The sequence below is a fragment of the Carassius gibelio genome, chromosome A13, assembly GCF_023724105.1.
Source record: "Carassius gibelio isolate Cgi1373 ecotype wild population from Czech Republic chromosome A13, carGib1.2-hapl.c, whole genome shotgun sequence".
Classification (NCBI taxonomy): Eukaryota; Metazoa; Chordata; class Actinopteri; order Cypriniformes; family Cyprinidae; genus Carassius; species Carassius gibelio.
In genome coordinates this window covers 23,057,238-23,073,331 of record NC_068383.1, presented here as the reverse complement: position 1 = coordinate 23,073,331, position 16,094 = coordinate 23,057,238, and the positions used below count along the sequence as shown (strand labels likewise).

At 41.6% G+C, this 16,094-nt stretch overlaps 1 protein-coding gene across 1 annotated transcript in view; it reads left to right on the top strand.

Annotated features, from left to right (window-relative positions):
• Positions 1 to 2,784: 2,784 nt before the first annotated feature.
• Positions 2,785 to 16,094, top strand: part of LOC128026670 (cAMP and cAMP-inhibited cGMP 3',5'-cyclic phosphodiesterase 10A-like) — a 111,263-nt gene continuing 97,953 nt past the window's right edge. Inside the window, exon 1 of the mRNA XM_052613921.1 lies at positions 2,785 to 3,534. Within this exon, the coding sequence (XP_052469881.1) occupies positions 3,471 to 3,534 (64 nt within the window). The 5' untranslated portion in view covers positions 2,785 to 3,470. The remainder of the gene's footprint in view (positions 3,535 to 16,094) is intronic.

Here is a 16,094-nt window from a genome sequence, read left to right as displayed (position 1 = left end):
TCATATATCTTGAGATGTTTTAGGTTTAAATTTCACCTCAGTGAAACACTTTAAGCACCAAAACTTTTTCAGTAAGTTACCTTTCTTGTAGAAATGTACTTCAAATACATTATGTTGACCAGATTGTTAGTTAATCTTTTAGGCTACAAGTCAATATTGTTTATATGGACAGCGATTTAAAAAAAAAAAGTTGTAAGAAAAAAGTTAGGCGCACTAGTGTAACAAGTGAAAAAAATGAGCCTAGAGCCCTGTTGTTTTATTCTACTTCATGAGACCTTTCAGATGACATATGGCACATGTGAATCCGAGTTGTGTGATATTTTTATAAATATTAGAGTACATGGCAAAATGATGATTATTGTTTTTTTTCTCAGCACTATTTTGGAGTTGATCAACATGCTATATGCATTGTAATGCTCAGACTCTAAGCTTTCAAATGATTTCTATTTTTTATTGATTTAAATTCAGCAGTTTGAAAAATATGATTAGTAATATTGATGCGTTGGGGGGGGGGGGGGGTTTGACGGTGGTAGCAGTAGAATACTTCTGTCCTGACCCTAGTACAAGTTTTCATTCTAATCCTGAAAGTCTTAAATGCTTATGTCTTATAACATCACCTGTGTCCCTAATAACTGATTGTCTGATGAGTGCATCGCTGAACAAAAAGTGCAGAATTGCTGAACAAAAAAGAGGTTTCAATAAGTGCCACCTGCTTGGCGATAGCTGTAAATGTAAGCACAATAAAAGCTGTTGATTCCTAAGATGATTGTTTTCTAAAGACAGATATTGATTTCAATGGTTTGTATCTTAAACCTGAATTGATTGCTTACCTCCATTGTAACTATTTCCCCCACACAAATGTTAATGCTCGATGCTAACTTAAGTCTTATACTATCACAAAACATTTGAAACCGGTACTTTAACTAAACTTATGTATGTCCTGAGATATTGAATATCAAATAAGATGGATATAAATAATTTATCTTGAACACTATATTTTTTCTTACATTTTTGTCAGTTATTTCTCAGCAGGAGAATGTGCAAATATATATTTGTATTTACTGAAAGTCAGAGTTGAGCAGTAAGTAGTTACTAGTAATTTAGTTATTTTAATAATATTGGAAAATTTAAAATTCTCTCGATTAAAATGAGCCCAATTATACAATAATCTATCATTTAGATTTGAAGATATCCGTCATCGAATGATAACAAAACAAGAAAAAAACTCATGCAAATGCACACATGCTACAATATTCTCATGGTTTTACCTTTATAACTTCATGAAACATGCTCTGATTGTGGAAATGGCATATCATTATTTACAGCCAATTCTCAAGATTGAAATGAGTCCAAAATCAAAACAATCCATTACGATCTTTCATATGTAAAATAATACCTAAACCCATGAATCAGTTGGAGAGCTCTATTAAACATTTGACAGAACGTAGTGTTACACCCCCTTGGATCAAGGAGTAACAACATGAATAGAGAGTCCATACAACATAATCAAATTTGCACAAATATGTGTTTTAATCAGAAAACAGCCATAACCACATTGAGGTAAAACATAAAAAAAAATATAAAGATACAAAAACACAACATCAAGCCTTGGACTGATAGCGTGAGAAAGTCTGCCTGACCACCAAACAGCAAGACCAGCAAAGACCAGCAAAGACCAGCAAAGACCAAGCCCCAATCTCCTTCCCTCCAGAGGGTAAGAAAGCCAGCATCTTATAGGCAGCATGGTTAATCACAATAAATTTTCCACACCTGCATCACACCACTTAACCTAAAGACACAAAAAGTGTTACCCCATGACACCTGCTGGGCAAAATAAAATACTACAGCCCCTTGGATCGTCACAGTAGAATCAGACTATAACTTTTGACTCTCCTTGCTATATTCGTGGAGTTATGAGTTGATATTTTTGTGTATGGCACTCAGAAAGCAACAGTATTTAAATAGTATATTTTGGCGAGTCAAAAGCTAAACAAAAAGTCCTGTTTCACTACAAAATACTGTAACTTTTATAAACATTATACTATCACCACAAAATGTTAATTAATATTTATTAAAAAATAAATATTTCATAAAACTGCAATTAAATTATATTATTTCTATAGTCTATACAAAAAAAGACAAAATAATAAGGCGGAATAAGCTGATCTATAGCATGTTAAATGATGGTTGCCTGTCTGTGAATGGTACACCCCTCTAAACTCACAGAATTGGTTTGACCCAAGTCCTCAGCAGCCAATGACATTGACCCGTTCAAACTGATTTTTAACGCGTACTTCACGTGTACTTCACGTGTATTTAACACGTGAAATACACGTTAAATACGCGCTGATTTTTAACACGTAAACAACACGTATTTAACGCGTTAAATACGTGTTGTTTACGCGTGAAATACACGTATTTAACGTGTTGTTGACGCGTTAAAATTCACGTGAATTTGACCCTTTTGGCCTTCCATATACTGGAGCAAAGAACTGAAACATGACAAAGGTGAAGGTGCATTATTGACTCAAAATGATAAAAACAACACCAATGAGAACAGAGATTTAGAGATTTTATTTTATTTGTTTGCATGAATTTGGCAAATGCAAACTAGTAAATGCAAACACAAACACACGCGCACACACACACACACACACACACACGCACACACACACACACACACACACACACACACACACACACACACACACACTCTCTCTCGCTCTCGCTCTCTCACACACGCAGTCATTGACGAGTGCTATCGTCAGAGCGCGTCAGTCAGCAGCAGCAAATAGTTGATTTCTCCAGATCTGCTGCCTGCATCATCACAATATATGAGGTCGTTTGTGGCTCCGGACAGATTGATTTTTACGCACCAACGATATTACCTGTGTTAAAATACTCTCAGGGACTTTGAAATATACCCTAAAGAAACTTATGTACTCAGAAGAACCCGAAATGCACCGACATCTCTTTATAGCGAAGAATGGCCTCTAGTGGAAGCACTTATAAACACCCATTTGTACTTAGACGCTGCTTTCATATGAATTATCCAACGTCCTGCCTCGACATATAACATAAGAGGATGTCCAACCGTGTGAAATGACGCCCCCATTCCCCCCCTGAACGGTGGGAAAACACACTACAGCAGTCCGGAGCGGAGCAGCTGCGCCAGAGTGCGGCGCAGCCGGGGAGGAGATACGCGACGCCGCCGCTCTCTGCGCCGTTCTACGGCTGGCTCCCTCTTCGGCTCCTGGCTTCATTTGTCAACATTGTACATATTGGACGTCGATACTACAGTGCGCGGACGGCGTGCGTAAAACACGGCATTCTATAGCGTCTTATAGACTTTACGCGCTTTGATGTCATCCGGGGGTTCAGGGTCGGATCGTTTCATTTATAACAGCCGGTCGACAATAAACTAGACGCATATCATATCAAGAGTAATCATTACTCGCTTGTGGTCAGACATGGAAGATGGTCCGCCTTCCACAAGCTGTTTCCGAAGGTTTACGGATTGTTTCCTTGGCTCAAGTAAGTATATTTATTATTTCTCTTAAGGCTGTATCAAAATGTAACGTTTTTGTTTACGCACTTGCACTGCGTTGCGGCTGCATACTGGCAAACTTTTGAATCTATTTTCCAACGTGAAGTTTGCTTCGCAATATTTGCGCAGCGGCTGCGTGTGAATGATGTCTTTTTTAGTTAGGTTGTTAATATATTTGTCTCTCATCACCTGTGTGTTAATATCAAGTTTTTAGTACAGTAGCTGGGTGATGTTTCATTATTTGAATTAAGTGTGGAAATGAAATTGTTTGTGTGATTTCCTCTTTCTTTTAAAATGCACGCAGAGGAGACACGAGTCAATTGTTTTCTACCGGCATGCAAATTAGTGTCTTATGCCTACATGCATATTTTTTTTTAATTGTAATATTTATTTATTTCATATGGACATAGCAATAACATTGGACAAACCAGATGCATTGTTTAAAGTGTTATAGCACATGTGCTAATTTTCAACACCTGTCCATAGGGGCTTTTACAACAGAAAAAAACACAATTGTTAAACAAAACACGGCACAATTTACACATGGGAACAACTTTGGCCCGATTTAAGCCACTGTTTGAGCTCTCTGGTGAAGATGTTAATATTGTTCTGCAATTTTAATCCAGTAGGAAGAGAGTTCCATAGTGTAGCCCCTCTGAAGGAGAAGCTAGACTGTCCAAAAGATGTTCTAAACTTCGGGAGCACAGAATGCCCACTAACTGAGGCTCTGGTGGAAGGTCTAAAAGAGCCCTGACGCCTCTCCATGAGGCCAGAGAACAGTGGTGACACACAGTTGTTCATACAATTAAAAGTCAATTTCAAAATACTAAAATTTACAAAATTTTCAAAAGTAAAAAGCTCATGCTTTTGTATGATATCACAATGATGCCATCTCATTGGTTTTTTGTCAAATATCTTAATTGCCTGTTTATATAAAGAGACAACTGGTTTCAAAGTGGACGCTGATGTTTGTGACCATGCTGTTATACAGTATGACAGATGTGAAAAAAACATTGCGTGCATAAATAATAAAGCCGCGTGATGTGACAACTCTCCTCTAATAAAACGAAAACAGTTCAGATTTGATTTGACTTTCCTGCAAACATGATTTACTTGACTTTGAAACTTCAGGTGTTTATCCAAGATTATCCCCAAGTATTTTTTTTCATGAACCTCCTGAATGGGTTCATGGTCTAAATGAACCTCACAGATGCTGTCAGGGGACCTCTGGTTGATAGAAACACACATTGAGAAAGTTTTCTGTGTGTTTAGAGTGCATATGCATGCATTTCTTTATTGAAAAATTGCAGAGACTAAAGATGTGGACCTGTATGTAAAAAAAAAAAACAAAAAAAAAAACACATTCCCTGATAACTGATTTAGTTATTGATTAGGCTACCAATCAGAGGCAGGGTTGCAGTATTTACCCTGTTGTTGTACATCTACATTTACTAATAGTGTTAAAATGGGTAACTTTTATTTTAGTGTTTTGTTGCTTTGTTGTTACTATACTCATAAATTCACTACAAGTATATTAATTGCTTATTTTACATATGATGATAAAATTTCATGCGGCCTCTTTGCTGGAGGAAGAAAAAAAGTCAAATGCACATATTTTAGCTACCGTGCAAGACAAAGCTTGATTGAGTGTTTATGTTAATGCAAGTCTGCACAAATGATAACTCTTAATTTATTTAGAAAGAACTAAAAAAAACAGCAAAGCTTTTTCTTTCAACGTGCACACTGTTCATTATGGTAAGCAATAAACTAAATGTAGACAATACAACCTACTGAATTGAAAAACTGTCAGTCCCAAAAAAGGTCCCACAAAAGTCCCAAGCAGATAGAAAATGATCTCAATGTAAAAATGATAAACAGTGAAAGGCCAGACTTAATCAGCACTATCCTGCACACTTTGATCTGATGCCACAGTAAGCAGTAATCATAATGAAATAGTTTAATGAAATAGTTATGAAATAGAGCTTCATATGCAGAAGCATTACTGGATGTTGTTAATGGTGCATAGAAGCTCAAAGTGTGCGTCTAGGACAATATAGTGTCGAGATTATTTCGGTGACCTCCTCATATGGAAAATCAAGACAGAATTAGCATTGAACATATTGGCATGAGGGCACCGTGTTTAGCGGTGTGCCTTGATACTCATGACAGGTAAGCAAGAATGTCACAGGCTTTACTGAGGTTACAGTACCTTGAACTGTCTGCTCGTGATAATGTTTTCTCATAAGAAGGGTGTAATTCCTTGAAGTCAGTGGATACATACAAAATTCATTCTTTTCATGGCGTAGTGTTTTATTTAAAACATTATTGGAAAATACCAGGCATAAAGGGTCAGAAAATTAACTGTCTATAATTGAATTGGATTGAATTACTTCTCTATTTACAATGCAGCTGTCCTATGCATGATAAATACATCTGTCCTATACTGTATGTACATTAATCCAACAAGAGGTTAATATTGTGTGTTTATTTAATGGCTTTATCATCATATTTTCCAGAATAATTTGATATTGAACAAAAACTTTTTAATAGACTTTGTAATATTACAAATTCAATATAAAAGTCTTAATTGGTTTGCTTCAGCATCCAGATTTCTTGTTGTAAATCAAGTTGTTAAAAAAATAATAATAATGTGTAGACACAATTAACCGGTAGAAATTTGTTAAGCAGTATTTTGGACTGTCGTCTCTATTGCGGTTACATGCTCATGTAGCATTGTGCTAAGCAGCTATGAAAACTTTAGTGATGGGTCATGCGCAAAAGATGTGGCTCTGAGAGCCGATGCTTTGTAGTGATTTAGAAGAGCTGGCTTGCATCGAGCATTTGGCTGCTTACCTCAAGGCTGAACTTTATTTTGATTGGTCAGCAATCGCATCGTGGCCAATCAGATGTGAGTATATGGGATCATAATATAATGTGAAAACAGAGAGGGGGATGAAGTGAAGTGGCACTCCACTGCAAGTTAACATCAGTTCCTTCAGAGAGAATCTTCTCAAAAACAGGGCAGATAATCACAGAAAAAATAAATATGATCAGTCCTTCAAAGCTGAGGCATCTGATTTTTTTGAATGCCAATCTTCACTGAGGACATTAATACTGTTTGCTTGAGTTTGGTTCTAATTCTGTGGATTTATTTGCGATTTTTGTTGTTAATTTTTGCAATAAAATGTTTGATTAAAATATTAAACAAAAGAATGGTTTTGTAACAAAATAAATGCACAAAATTAGGAAATTATAAGGATTCTCATAAAATGCTGCACATCAAAGGGTTTTCAACACACAAACCATACATTTTTGCAAAGTTATGGTAAAACAAAGCCCTACAAAGAATCCTAAATTAAGAACCATTCAGGAGTCGAAAGAGCCGGCTCTCTGAAAAGAGACGAACTTCCCATCACTAGAAAATGTCTTGGTTACGTATGTAACCCTCGTTCCCTGAAGGAGGGAATGGAGACGTTACGAATGGGGATCTCGCCCGAGAGCCCAATCACCTTAGAGGGGTACAAATCGAGTCAATGGTACACAAAGTACCTTGGTCTGTGGAATTTGCATCGTGAGCTCCGCCTCGCAGAGCGGGTATATTAGGAGCAACGCGAGCAACTCGGATATTCCAGCTGGACATATGCTAGCAGGCTGCCTGCCCGTGCTCCTAGTTGAGTGAGGTCTCACCCCTAGGGGGCATGGCAGGTCTTGAGCCTGATAAGCCAGCACAATAGCATCCACTATCCAGTGGGCTAACCTCTGCTTGGAGACAGCGTTTCCCTTCTGCTGGCCTCCGTAACAGACAAAGAGCTGGTCTGAGGTCCTAAGGCACCGAGTTCTGTCCACGTATGTGCGGAGCGCACGTACTGGACAGAGCAGCGCCAGGGCTGCGTCTGCCTCCTCCAGGGGCAGCGCTTGCAAGTTCACCACATGATCACTAAAAGAAGTGGTGGGAACTTTGGGCACATACCCAGGCCGGGGTCTCAAGATAACGTGAGAGTTAGCCAGGTAAGCTTCGTCAACTGAAAATGCCTGCAGGCCCCCGACCCTCATCACCGAAGCCAAAGGCGTCAGGAGTGCAGTTTTCAAAGATAAAACTTTAGCTCTACTGAGAGCAAGGGTTCGAAAGGAGCTCTCTGCAGTGCTGATGGAACCATTTGCTGAGGGCGGGGCGGATTGAGCCTCCTTGCTCCTCTCAGGAACCTGATGATCAGATCGTGCCTCCCAAGAGACTTATCTTCAAACAGGGTCATGGTGAGCAAAAATGGTAACCAAATAGACCTTGAGGGTGAAAGTTACAGCCTTCGTTCCAACCACCTCCTAAAGAAAGGAAAACACTGACCCAATCTGACATTTCCAGGGGTCCTCACGCCGTGAAGAACACCAAGAGGTTACACTTCAAAGCATAGGCATGTCTGGTGGACATGGCTCTAGCTGAAGTGATGGTAGCTACCACCTGTGGTGGCAAGGTACCTAAACCTTCCATGATCCATCCAGAACCCACACATGTAGGTTCCACAGATCGGGACGTGGGTGCCAGAGGTTGCTCCGTCTCTGAGAAAGAAGGTCCTTTCTCAGAGGAATTGGCCTGGGATTTGCTGTCACGAGGAGTACAAGTTCGGGGAACCAGGTCCGGCCGGGCCAAAAAGGCCCAACCATGAGGACCTGCTCCTCGTCCTCTCTGATCTTGCACAACGTCTGTGCAAGAGGGCTCACTGGGGGAAAGGCATACTTGCGCAGGCCCAGCGGCCAGCTGTGTGCCAGGGCGTCTGTGCCGAGGGTGTCCTCGGTCAGGGAGTAAAACAACTGGCAGTGGGAATTTTCTGGAGAGGCAAACAGGTCTACCTGAGCATCTCCAAAGTGTTCCCAAATCAGCTGAACCGACTGGGGGTGGAGTCTCCATTCCCCGGGCCGAGACTGCTGCCGTGAGAGCTCGTCGGTTGCACAATTGAGCCTGCCCAGAATTTAAATGGCATGAAGTGCCCTAAGATGCTAGTGACTCCACAGGAGGAGATGGCGAGCGAGTTGCAACATGCGACGGGAGCATAGACCACCTTGACGGTTGATGTACACTATGGTTGCAGTGTTGTCCATACGGACCAGAATGTGCTTCTCCTTCAGCAGGGCCCTGAAGCGGTGCAGAGCAAGACGTACTGCTAGCAACTCGAGGCAATTGGCATGCCACTGAACTCGGGGTCCTGTCCAGGAGCCGACACAGCATGCCTGTTGCACATGGCACCCCAGCCCATGGCAGAGGCATCTGTTGACACAACAACATGTCTGGACACCGGTTCTAGGGGCACGCCGGCCCGTAGAAATGAGGGATCCAACCACGGGGTGAAGAATCGGTGGCAGGCCGGAGTGGTCACTCGGAGCGTGCCCTGTTGCCATGCCCATCTCGGGACTCGGTCATGAAGCCAGTGCTGAAGTGGTCTCATATGGAGTAGCCCGAGCAGTATGACCGCCGCCGCGGATGCCATATGCCCCAGGAGCCTCTGAAAGTTTCACTGGAACCGCTCCCTTGCCCTCGAATTGTCTCAGGCAATTCAGCAGTGACTACGCACACTCGTTCGTAAGCTGCGCGAACATGGTGACCGAGTCTATTTCCATACTGAGAAAAGAGATCCTCTGCACAGGGGAGAGCTCGCTCTTTTCCCAGTTGACCTTAAGACCCAGTCGGGCGAGGTGTCTGAGCACCAGATACCTGTGCTCACACGACCACTCTCGAGAGTGAGCTAGGATCAGCCAGTCGTGGAGGTAGTTGAGGATACGGACACCTTGTTCCCTGAGAAGAGCCAGGGCTCCCTCAGCGAGCTCTGTTCAAGGCAGGCAAGTCCAGGATTGGCCGTAACCCACCCGTCTTCTTGGGTACTATGAAGTAAGGGATGTAAAAGCCGGACTTCATGTCGGCTGGAGGGACCGCCTCTATCGTGCCCTTTGCCAGCAGGGTCACGACCTCCGTGTGCATGATAGGGGCATCTTTGCCCACCATCTTCACGTGGAAACCCCCGAAACCTGGGGGGATGCCGGGCGAACTGAATCGCGTGGCCGAGCCTGAGCGTCCAAATGAAGCAGCTTGGAAACTGGCAAGGGGAGAGGAGAATGAAAGCGGCAAGGAAGCATGTAGCCAACTGTCGTTCGTTGCCTCTTGGGACCCGGAGGTAGAGGAAACAGCCCTTTTAGTGAAGGTTTGGGTACCACCAGCCGCAGGGCCAGTGGCGGAACAAAAAGAAAACGAGAACAAATGATTGTCCCCCGGCCCTCCTTCGGGGGAAGGAGTGGTCCTGCTACCATCTCCTGATGAGCTGACGTCTCCAACTTCGGGTCGCCCGTCTCAGGAATCCCGCTTGGCCTGGTGTTTGACAGGCTTAGGGGCAGAGACGGTTTGTGCCGTCAGTGGGGTGGAAGCAGCAGTGGGCCCCCGGGTCAGGATGTGTCTGATGGCCTCAGACTGCTTCTGGGCAGCAGAGAACTGCTGGGCACACTACTGCGTCGCTGAAGAGGCCATCCTGGGAGACCGGGGAGTGGAGCTGAGCCCGATCGGACTCCCTCATGTCTGCCAGGTTCAGCCATAGGTGGCGCTCCTGGACCACCAAAGTGTACATCACCTGACCCAAGGAGTGCGCAGTGACCTTTGTCGCCCGGAGAGCGAGGTCAGTAGCATTGCATGCCTCCTGCAAAACCCCTGGGTCAGCACTGCCCTCGTGCAGCTGCCGGAGCAGCTTGGCCTGATAGACCTGAAGTGAGGCCATGGAATGCAGGGCAGAAGCGGCCTGGCCCGCAGCTCTGTAAGCTGTGGCCACAAGCGTGGATGAGAACTTACAGGCCTTGGATGGCAGATTTGGACCACCACGCCAAGCGGAGGCGCTCTGTGGACACAGTTGCATCACAACAGAACACTCCACAGGGGGAATCCCAGCATACCCCTTGGCCGCCCCGCCATCGAGGGCAGTGAAGGCCTAGGAAGTACCAGAACAGTTTCGGGGCAGTTAAAGGTGCCTTCCATGAACTGGGTACTTCCTGGTGCACTTCCAGGAAGAAAGGAACCAGATGAGCAGCCCCCAGGAACCAATCACCCAGCCTCGAGTGCTCTGGACAGGGCGGAGGATTCCACTCAAGCCCAATGCTCTCCACTGCCCGGGAAAGCACGGCCGTCATCTCGGGATCTGGCACTCCCGAGGGAGGCAACGCTGCCGAATCCTCATCTCCCGAGGACTCAAGACCACCTTGTGATGCGATGATCGACATACGGTCCTCTTCTTGAGCCCTGAATGAGATGTCAGGAGCCTGAGAGGGTCCAGCAAACTCATCCGGAAACTCAACCGGCTGTGGCATATGTGAGGGGGGTGTGGCCTGAGGAGGTTTGCTCGTCGGGGAAGCCCACACAGTAACCCTCAGATCACCCTGGCCACCAGCTGAAGTAGTCCTCTTATGAGAAGAATAGCTAGAACAGGGTGTGGCAGAGGGGACTCTATACCTTTTAAGGTAATCGAGTCTCGATCTCAACGCCGAGATGGTCATGTCCCCGCAATGAGTACATGAACCATCCATGAACGCAGTCTCAGCGTGCTAGAAGCCCAGACACGTGACACAGCGATCGTGACCGTCACGAGGAGCGATGTATTGACCGCACCCAGAAACACACGGGCAAAATTACATCTTTAAAAAGACGCAAATCGGCCCGTATCTCTTTTGTGAAAGAAATGGCTCTTTCAGAGGTGTTGAAGCGCTCAGGGGAACGCGGGAGCTGTCGCAGGAAACCCAGACGAACCGCTGAATCGCGCCGTCAATACCAATACCAGCTCTTGCTTGTAACAATCCAGTGATTGCAGCAAGCAATGTGCTCGGTTCCGAAGCGAAAGCCTGAATGTGAATTGCTCGCGTTGCTCCTTATAAACCCGATCTGCGGGGCGGAACATGTGTGGTGATTGGGCTCTCGGCGAGATCCCCGTTCGTAACGTCGAACATGACCGACTGAAAGGGAACTTACCGTTTGCACACATTTTTTTAAGCATTGCTGTTTAGAGTGATTTTAAGCCGTTGAAACGCAATCAGCTGTGAAAGAGAACTAATTTTGCTGTATGTGTGTGCTGTCTTAGAGACTGTTTTACACATTGAAGAATATGCAATGTTTTATATATTTGATTACATTATCCAATGTCACATTTCTTATTTATTTGTTCTACTGTATTTTTATTTTTGTCCTGCTTCTTGTAATTAGTTTCTTATTATTCAATCGCTGGCTGTTTACTTGTCTTCAGTAATCTTAAGTTTGTTATTTAAATTTTTTTTAGACTAGTATTCTTTTTTGTGACAGTGACACTGGTGACAAAAATTATGAAATTTCTATTTGTTACCGTGAAATAAAATTACTGTTCATATTGTGATATAGTGTAAGCTTTTGGTGATTTTGCCCACCCGTAGGCCCATTAATATGCAAACATTATAACAAGACAGAATTAATAGGAACACTGATATTTTAGTTTTACTTTGTTGTTGTAGTAAGAGTGTTTGGTTTCCAAATGTCTTGTGAACAATGATGATTTCATGCTCTAAGCAGCTATAATTTGCAGCACAGGACACACTGCAGTCTGCACAAACCAAGTTTATCCACACTGTAAATCAAACAGCATTTATTGTAGTCTGGGTTGTATTTTTCCATTTTTTGTTTAGTTTACTTATGGTTTTCAAGCATGTCATACAACCTGTTGGCATCTGCCCGAATTTGGCTGGTTTCTACCTGGCGACAGATTCATTTGTTTCAAAATATTGTAGATTTTTTTCTCGTGTAAAAGTTTGCAGTGTGTTATTCATGCGGTCCACAAATTAAAGAAAGACCCACAGTCCATTTTAGGTTGTAATACTGTATATATTATAGTGTTCCTGGGGCTCAAGTGGTAGAGCATTGTGTAAGCAGCGCAAGGTTGTGGGTTCGATTCCCAGGGAGCACATGTTAGGTAAAAAATGTTAGCCTGAATCTACTGTAATTCGCTTTGGATAAAAGCGTGTGCTAAATGCATAAATGTAATATATTATTTTTAATTAAACTTTTATTTGCAACCTATATACTATACTTATATGTTGCACTACTTATTTGTATGTTTGTTTGTTTTTGTTTTATTGACAGAACAGTCTAGAATGACAGGAAAGTCGAGGGAGGAAAAGAGGATTTTGATTCTTAACTACATGTTAATGGAGAGTCCCAGCAAAACCAATATCCAATATCCAAATCAATATCTGTCAGAAATAGTGGAATAAAAAAAAAAGACTCATTCATTCTGGAAAAAACTCAATATAAAAAAAACATTCCTGTTACTGGTGTGCTCTGTGCAGGAGTGCAGGAGTGGAGCAATGTGGTGGTGAAGATGTTCGGTGTGTTGAAGGAAGCTTGCGGCAAGTGTGTCATTGTGTCTTCGCCTTCTACTGCTTTCTGGAAGGCTGCTGATATCAGCAGGTCACCACACACAAACAGTGGAAATGTGGAAATACAGCATTTCTATCTTTTTATATATATATAAATGATTTTTATTGTAATTTTCTTTTTTTTAAGCTTGAACTCCTGAGGATCCCTGCATTACATGCATTTTATTACTTAATGCACTGCATGGTAAAAGTTCAATGTGCTGAACAAAGCTAGACGACCCAAACAAACACAAGACAAGTTATTATTGTATTTGGACCCACATTTAATTCAACAGTATGTACAGTAGTAAGCTGTTATCTCACCCCTGCAACAGATAACATCTGAAAAAAGTGTTCAATCTTATGACTGCATTTTATCCGAATGTTTGGCATGAGTCATGCTACCAGTGGTGTGGTATCGCTCTGCCCCAGTGTGTATGTGAAGGACCTCTCCACAGAGGCCGTTTTTGAGGCTACTCCAGGTCAACACTAATGTGATCTGACAGGGTGCTTAACTCAATGAAGAGCGGTGCATTGTCATACAGGAAACACTCATCGAAGACACTTCCTCCCCCAGCTGGATGTCATTTAATCATCCCAGTGAATCCCCTTCTCCAACGGCCTTTCATTAAACAAGAGTCAATGAAACAGACTCACATGATATACATTTAGCAGTCTGCCAGACATACAGAAAGTCGAGACGTACTTAAAAAAAAAATGTCATTAGAAAGTCAAGCATTGGCCATTGGACAAATGGACAATTTGACAAATTTGACATAGTTTTCAAATGCATCATGATTTATCAAATGCATCATTCTTTCTTTATTCACGGAGGTAGCCAGTGTGTGAATTCAGTGTTTGTGTAGTGTCCTGTTTATTAAAGATGTCTTTATCTGGTCTTTTAAAGGCATTATTAATGTGTCCTTCGATGCATGGGATATCCCACAATCCTGTTCATGTGGTTTATCTTTTGGTGGAAAGAATAAAAATGTTGTCTGATGGAGCAGTTGGAAATAAGTTCATAAATGTATGGTTTTTTTAATCAGTTTACACTAAGAAATAAGCATTGCAGTCATTACATATTTGTGTGCTTTTGTTTAATGCTCACTTTAACTGTTTTTTATCATTAAAATAACACATTAGGTAACACATTATACATGAGTGTTTTTTTTTTCTCTCTTCAGCAACATATTGAAAGGATCCTGTTAAGCAAGTTAGTAAAAGTTCATCAAACTCTCAAACCGTCAACATTTTCAATTTTTAAGACTGTCAAATTAAAAATAGTTCAAGTTTAAAAATGTGTCTCCAGACCCCTGCATTCGGTTCCCTTCATGAACTTCTTTTCCATTAAAGCTGCAGTAGGTAACTTTTTTACATATTTGTTAAACCTGTCATTATGTCCTGACAGTAGAATATGAGACAGATAATCTGTGAAAAAATCAAGCTCCTCTGGCTCCTCCCAGTGGTCCGTAACTTTGTTTGTGTTCAAAATGTAGAAAAATTTATATAATAAGCAAGTACACCATGAATCCATTTTTCAAAACGCGTTTTTAGCTTGTCCTGAATCACTAGGGGTGCACCTATAATAAGTGTTTATATTCGGACTATTTTAGATTGCTTCGGGGGTACCGCGGCGGAGTAACCCAGTACCTTTGTGATTCTTCATAGACATAAACAGAGAGAAGTAGTTCCGGCTACGATGTTCTTCCGCAAGACGCAAGCAGTTCTGTTTAGTAATCGCTAGAGCATCAAAAGTTCTCTACCGCAGCTTTAACAGTCACAAAACACTGTTTAGCCAGTAAATGCAATCCTGAGTTTTGCCTCAGTAAGATTTTTTATTAGTGGTGTTGGCTATGTCAAACATTTCTATTACTGTTTCTCATACTCAGGATAAGGGATTTAAACAAACCTCTAACCTTTAATAACGTGGCACATAACTCATCTAACTCTGTGCTACAGACATGAGTGTTGCTCAAAACATATGGCTTGTTGAGAAGCGAACAAGCTTTACTTTTATAAGAAATCAGGCTTACAGTATGTTTTTTGCCTTGCTGATGGTACAATGATAGGAAAAATCCTGTAGGTTTACACTGAAGGAGGAACCTGAGCCATATACTGTGTAAAGTACATAATACTTGTGGTTGAGCTCTTTTGACACCCAACTGTTTAAAACAAAGTAGCAAACCCAAAGCCACTCAAAACATCTTAGAAACATTGAAACCAGTGGTAATAAAATGAATGCATACATTTTTTAAGAATGTAATTTAATTATTTTTATTTTTATTTAATTTCATATGAAATTTGAACAATTCTTTTCACAGTCTTTGGGAAACAAGATGCTGCACAACAGATGTTTAAATTTTAAATTAACATGTGGATGACATTTTTTTTGTATTTTTATTATTACTCTGACAGTACATTCTAGAATATATATATATATATATATATATATCTATATATATCAAGTCATAATTTATTCAAGTTAAACCAAACATTTATTCTGGCATTTTGTAGTGAAGACCTTCATCTTGTGATAAATTTATCAAAATGAGGAGGTCATTTTCATGAAGTTACTATCAGATCAGGTTAGGAGGAGATTAAGTTTATTTCCCCATATAGTGACATGTTCTCATCATTTAAGTTATATTTTGTTGCTTACCATTATTATATATTTTTTCTTTTATGTTAGATTATGATACTGACTGTTGTATACCCAAAAATGTGCAAGATTTCATTGTGCGCATGTGTGAACAGACCCAAAGGGGTCTGGCTGCAGACTTGCACTTGCACTCTCAGACACTTGCACTTCCGCTAGCGACGTTAATTGCAGTCTTCCCAACATTTTATAACAGTAGCCAGGTGGCGAAGACAAGAAAAAATAAATTAAATTACAATGTCACTTGCAATCGCTACTTGCACTCTCTGCTATCACTTGCAATCGACACATGCAATCCACACAAATCGTGTGTGTTGCCAATGGAGACAAGACGTTGTGATGGTGATTAAACGATTAAACCTAATTTAGTACTTTAACGTACAGGGTCCTGCAAGAAAAAGACAAAACTGGCAAATCCGTGGCCGAACATTTGTGCAAAGTCTCTCGCTAAGCGTTTTCCTCCCGTAGAAAAACATAAACACTTAACAT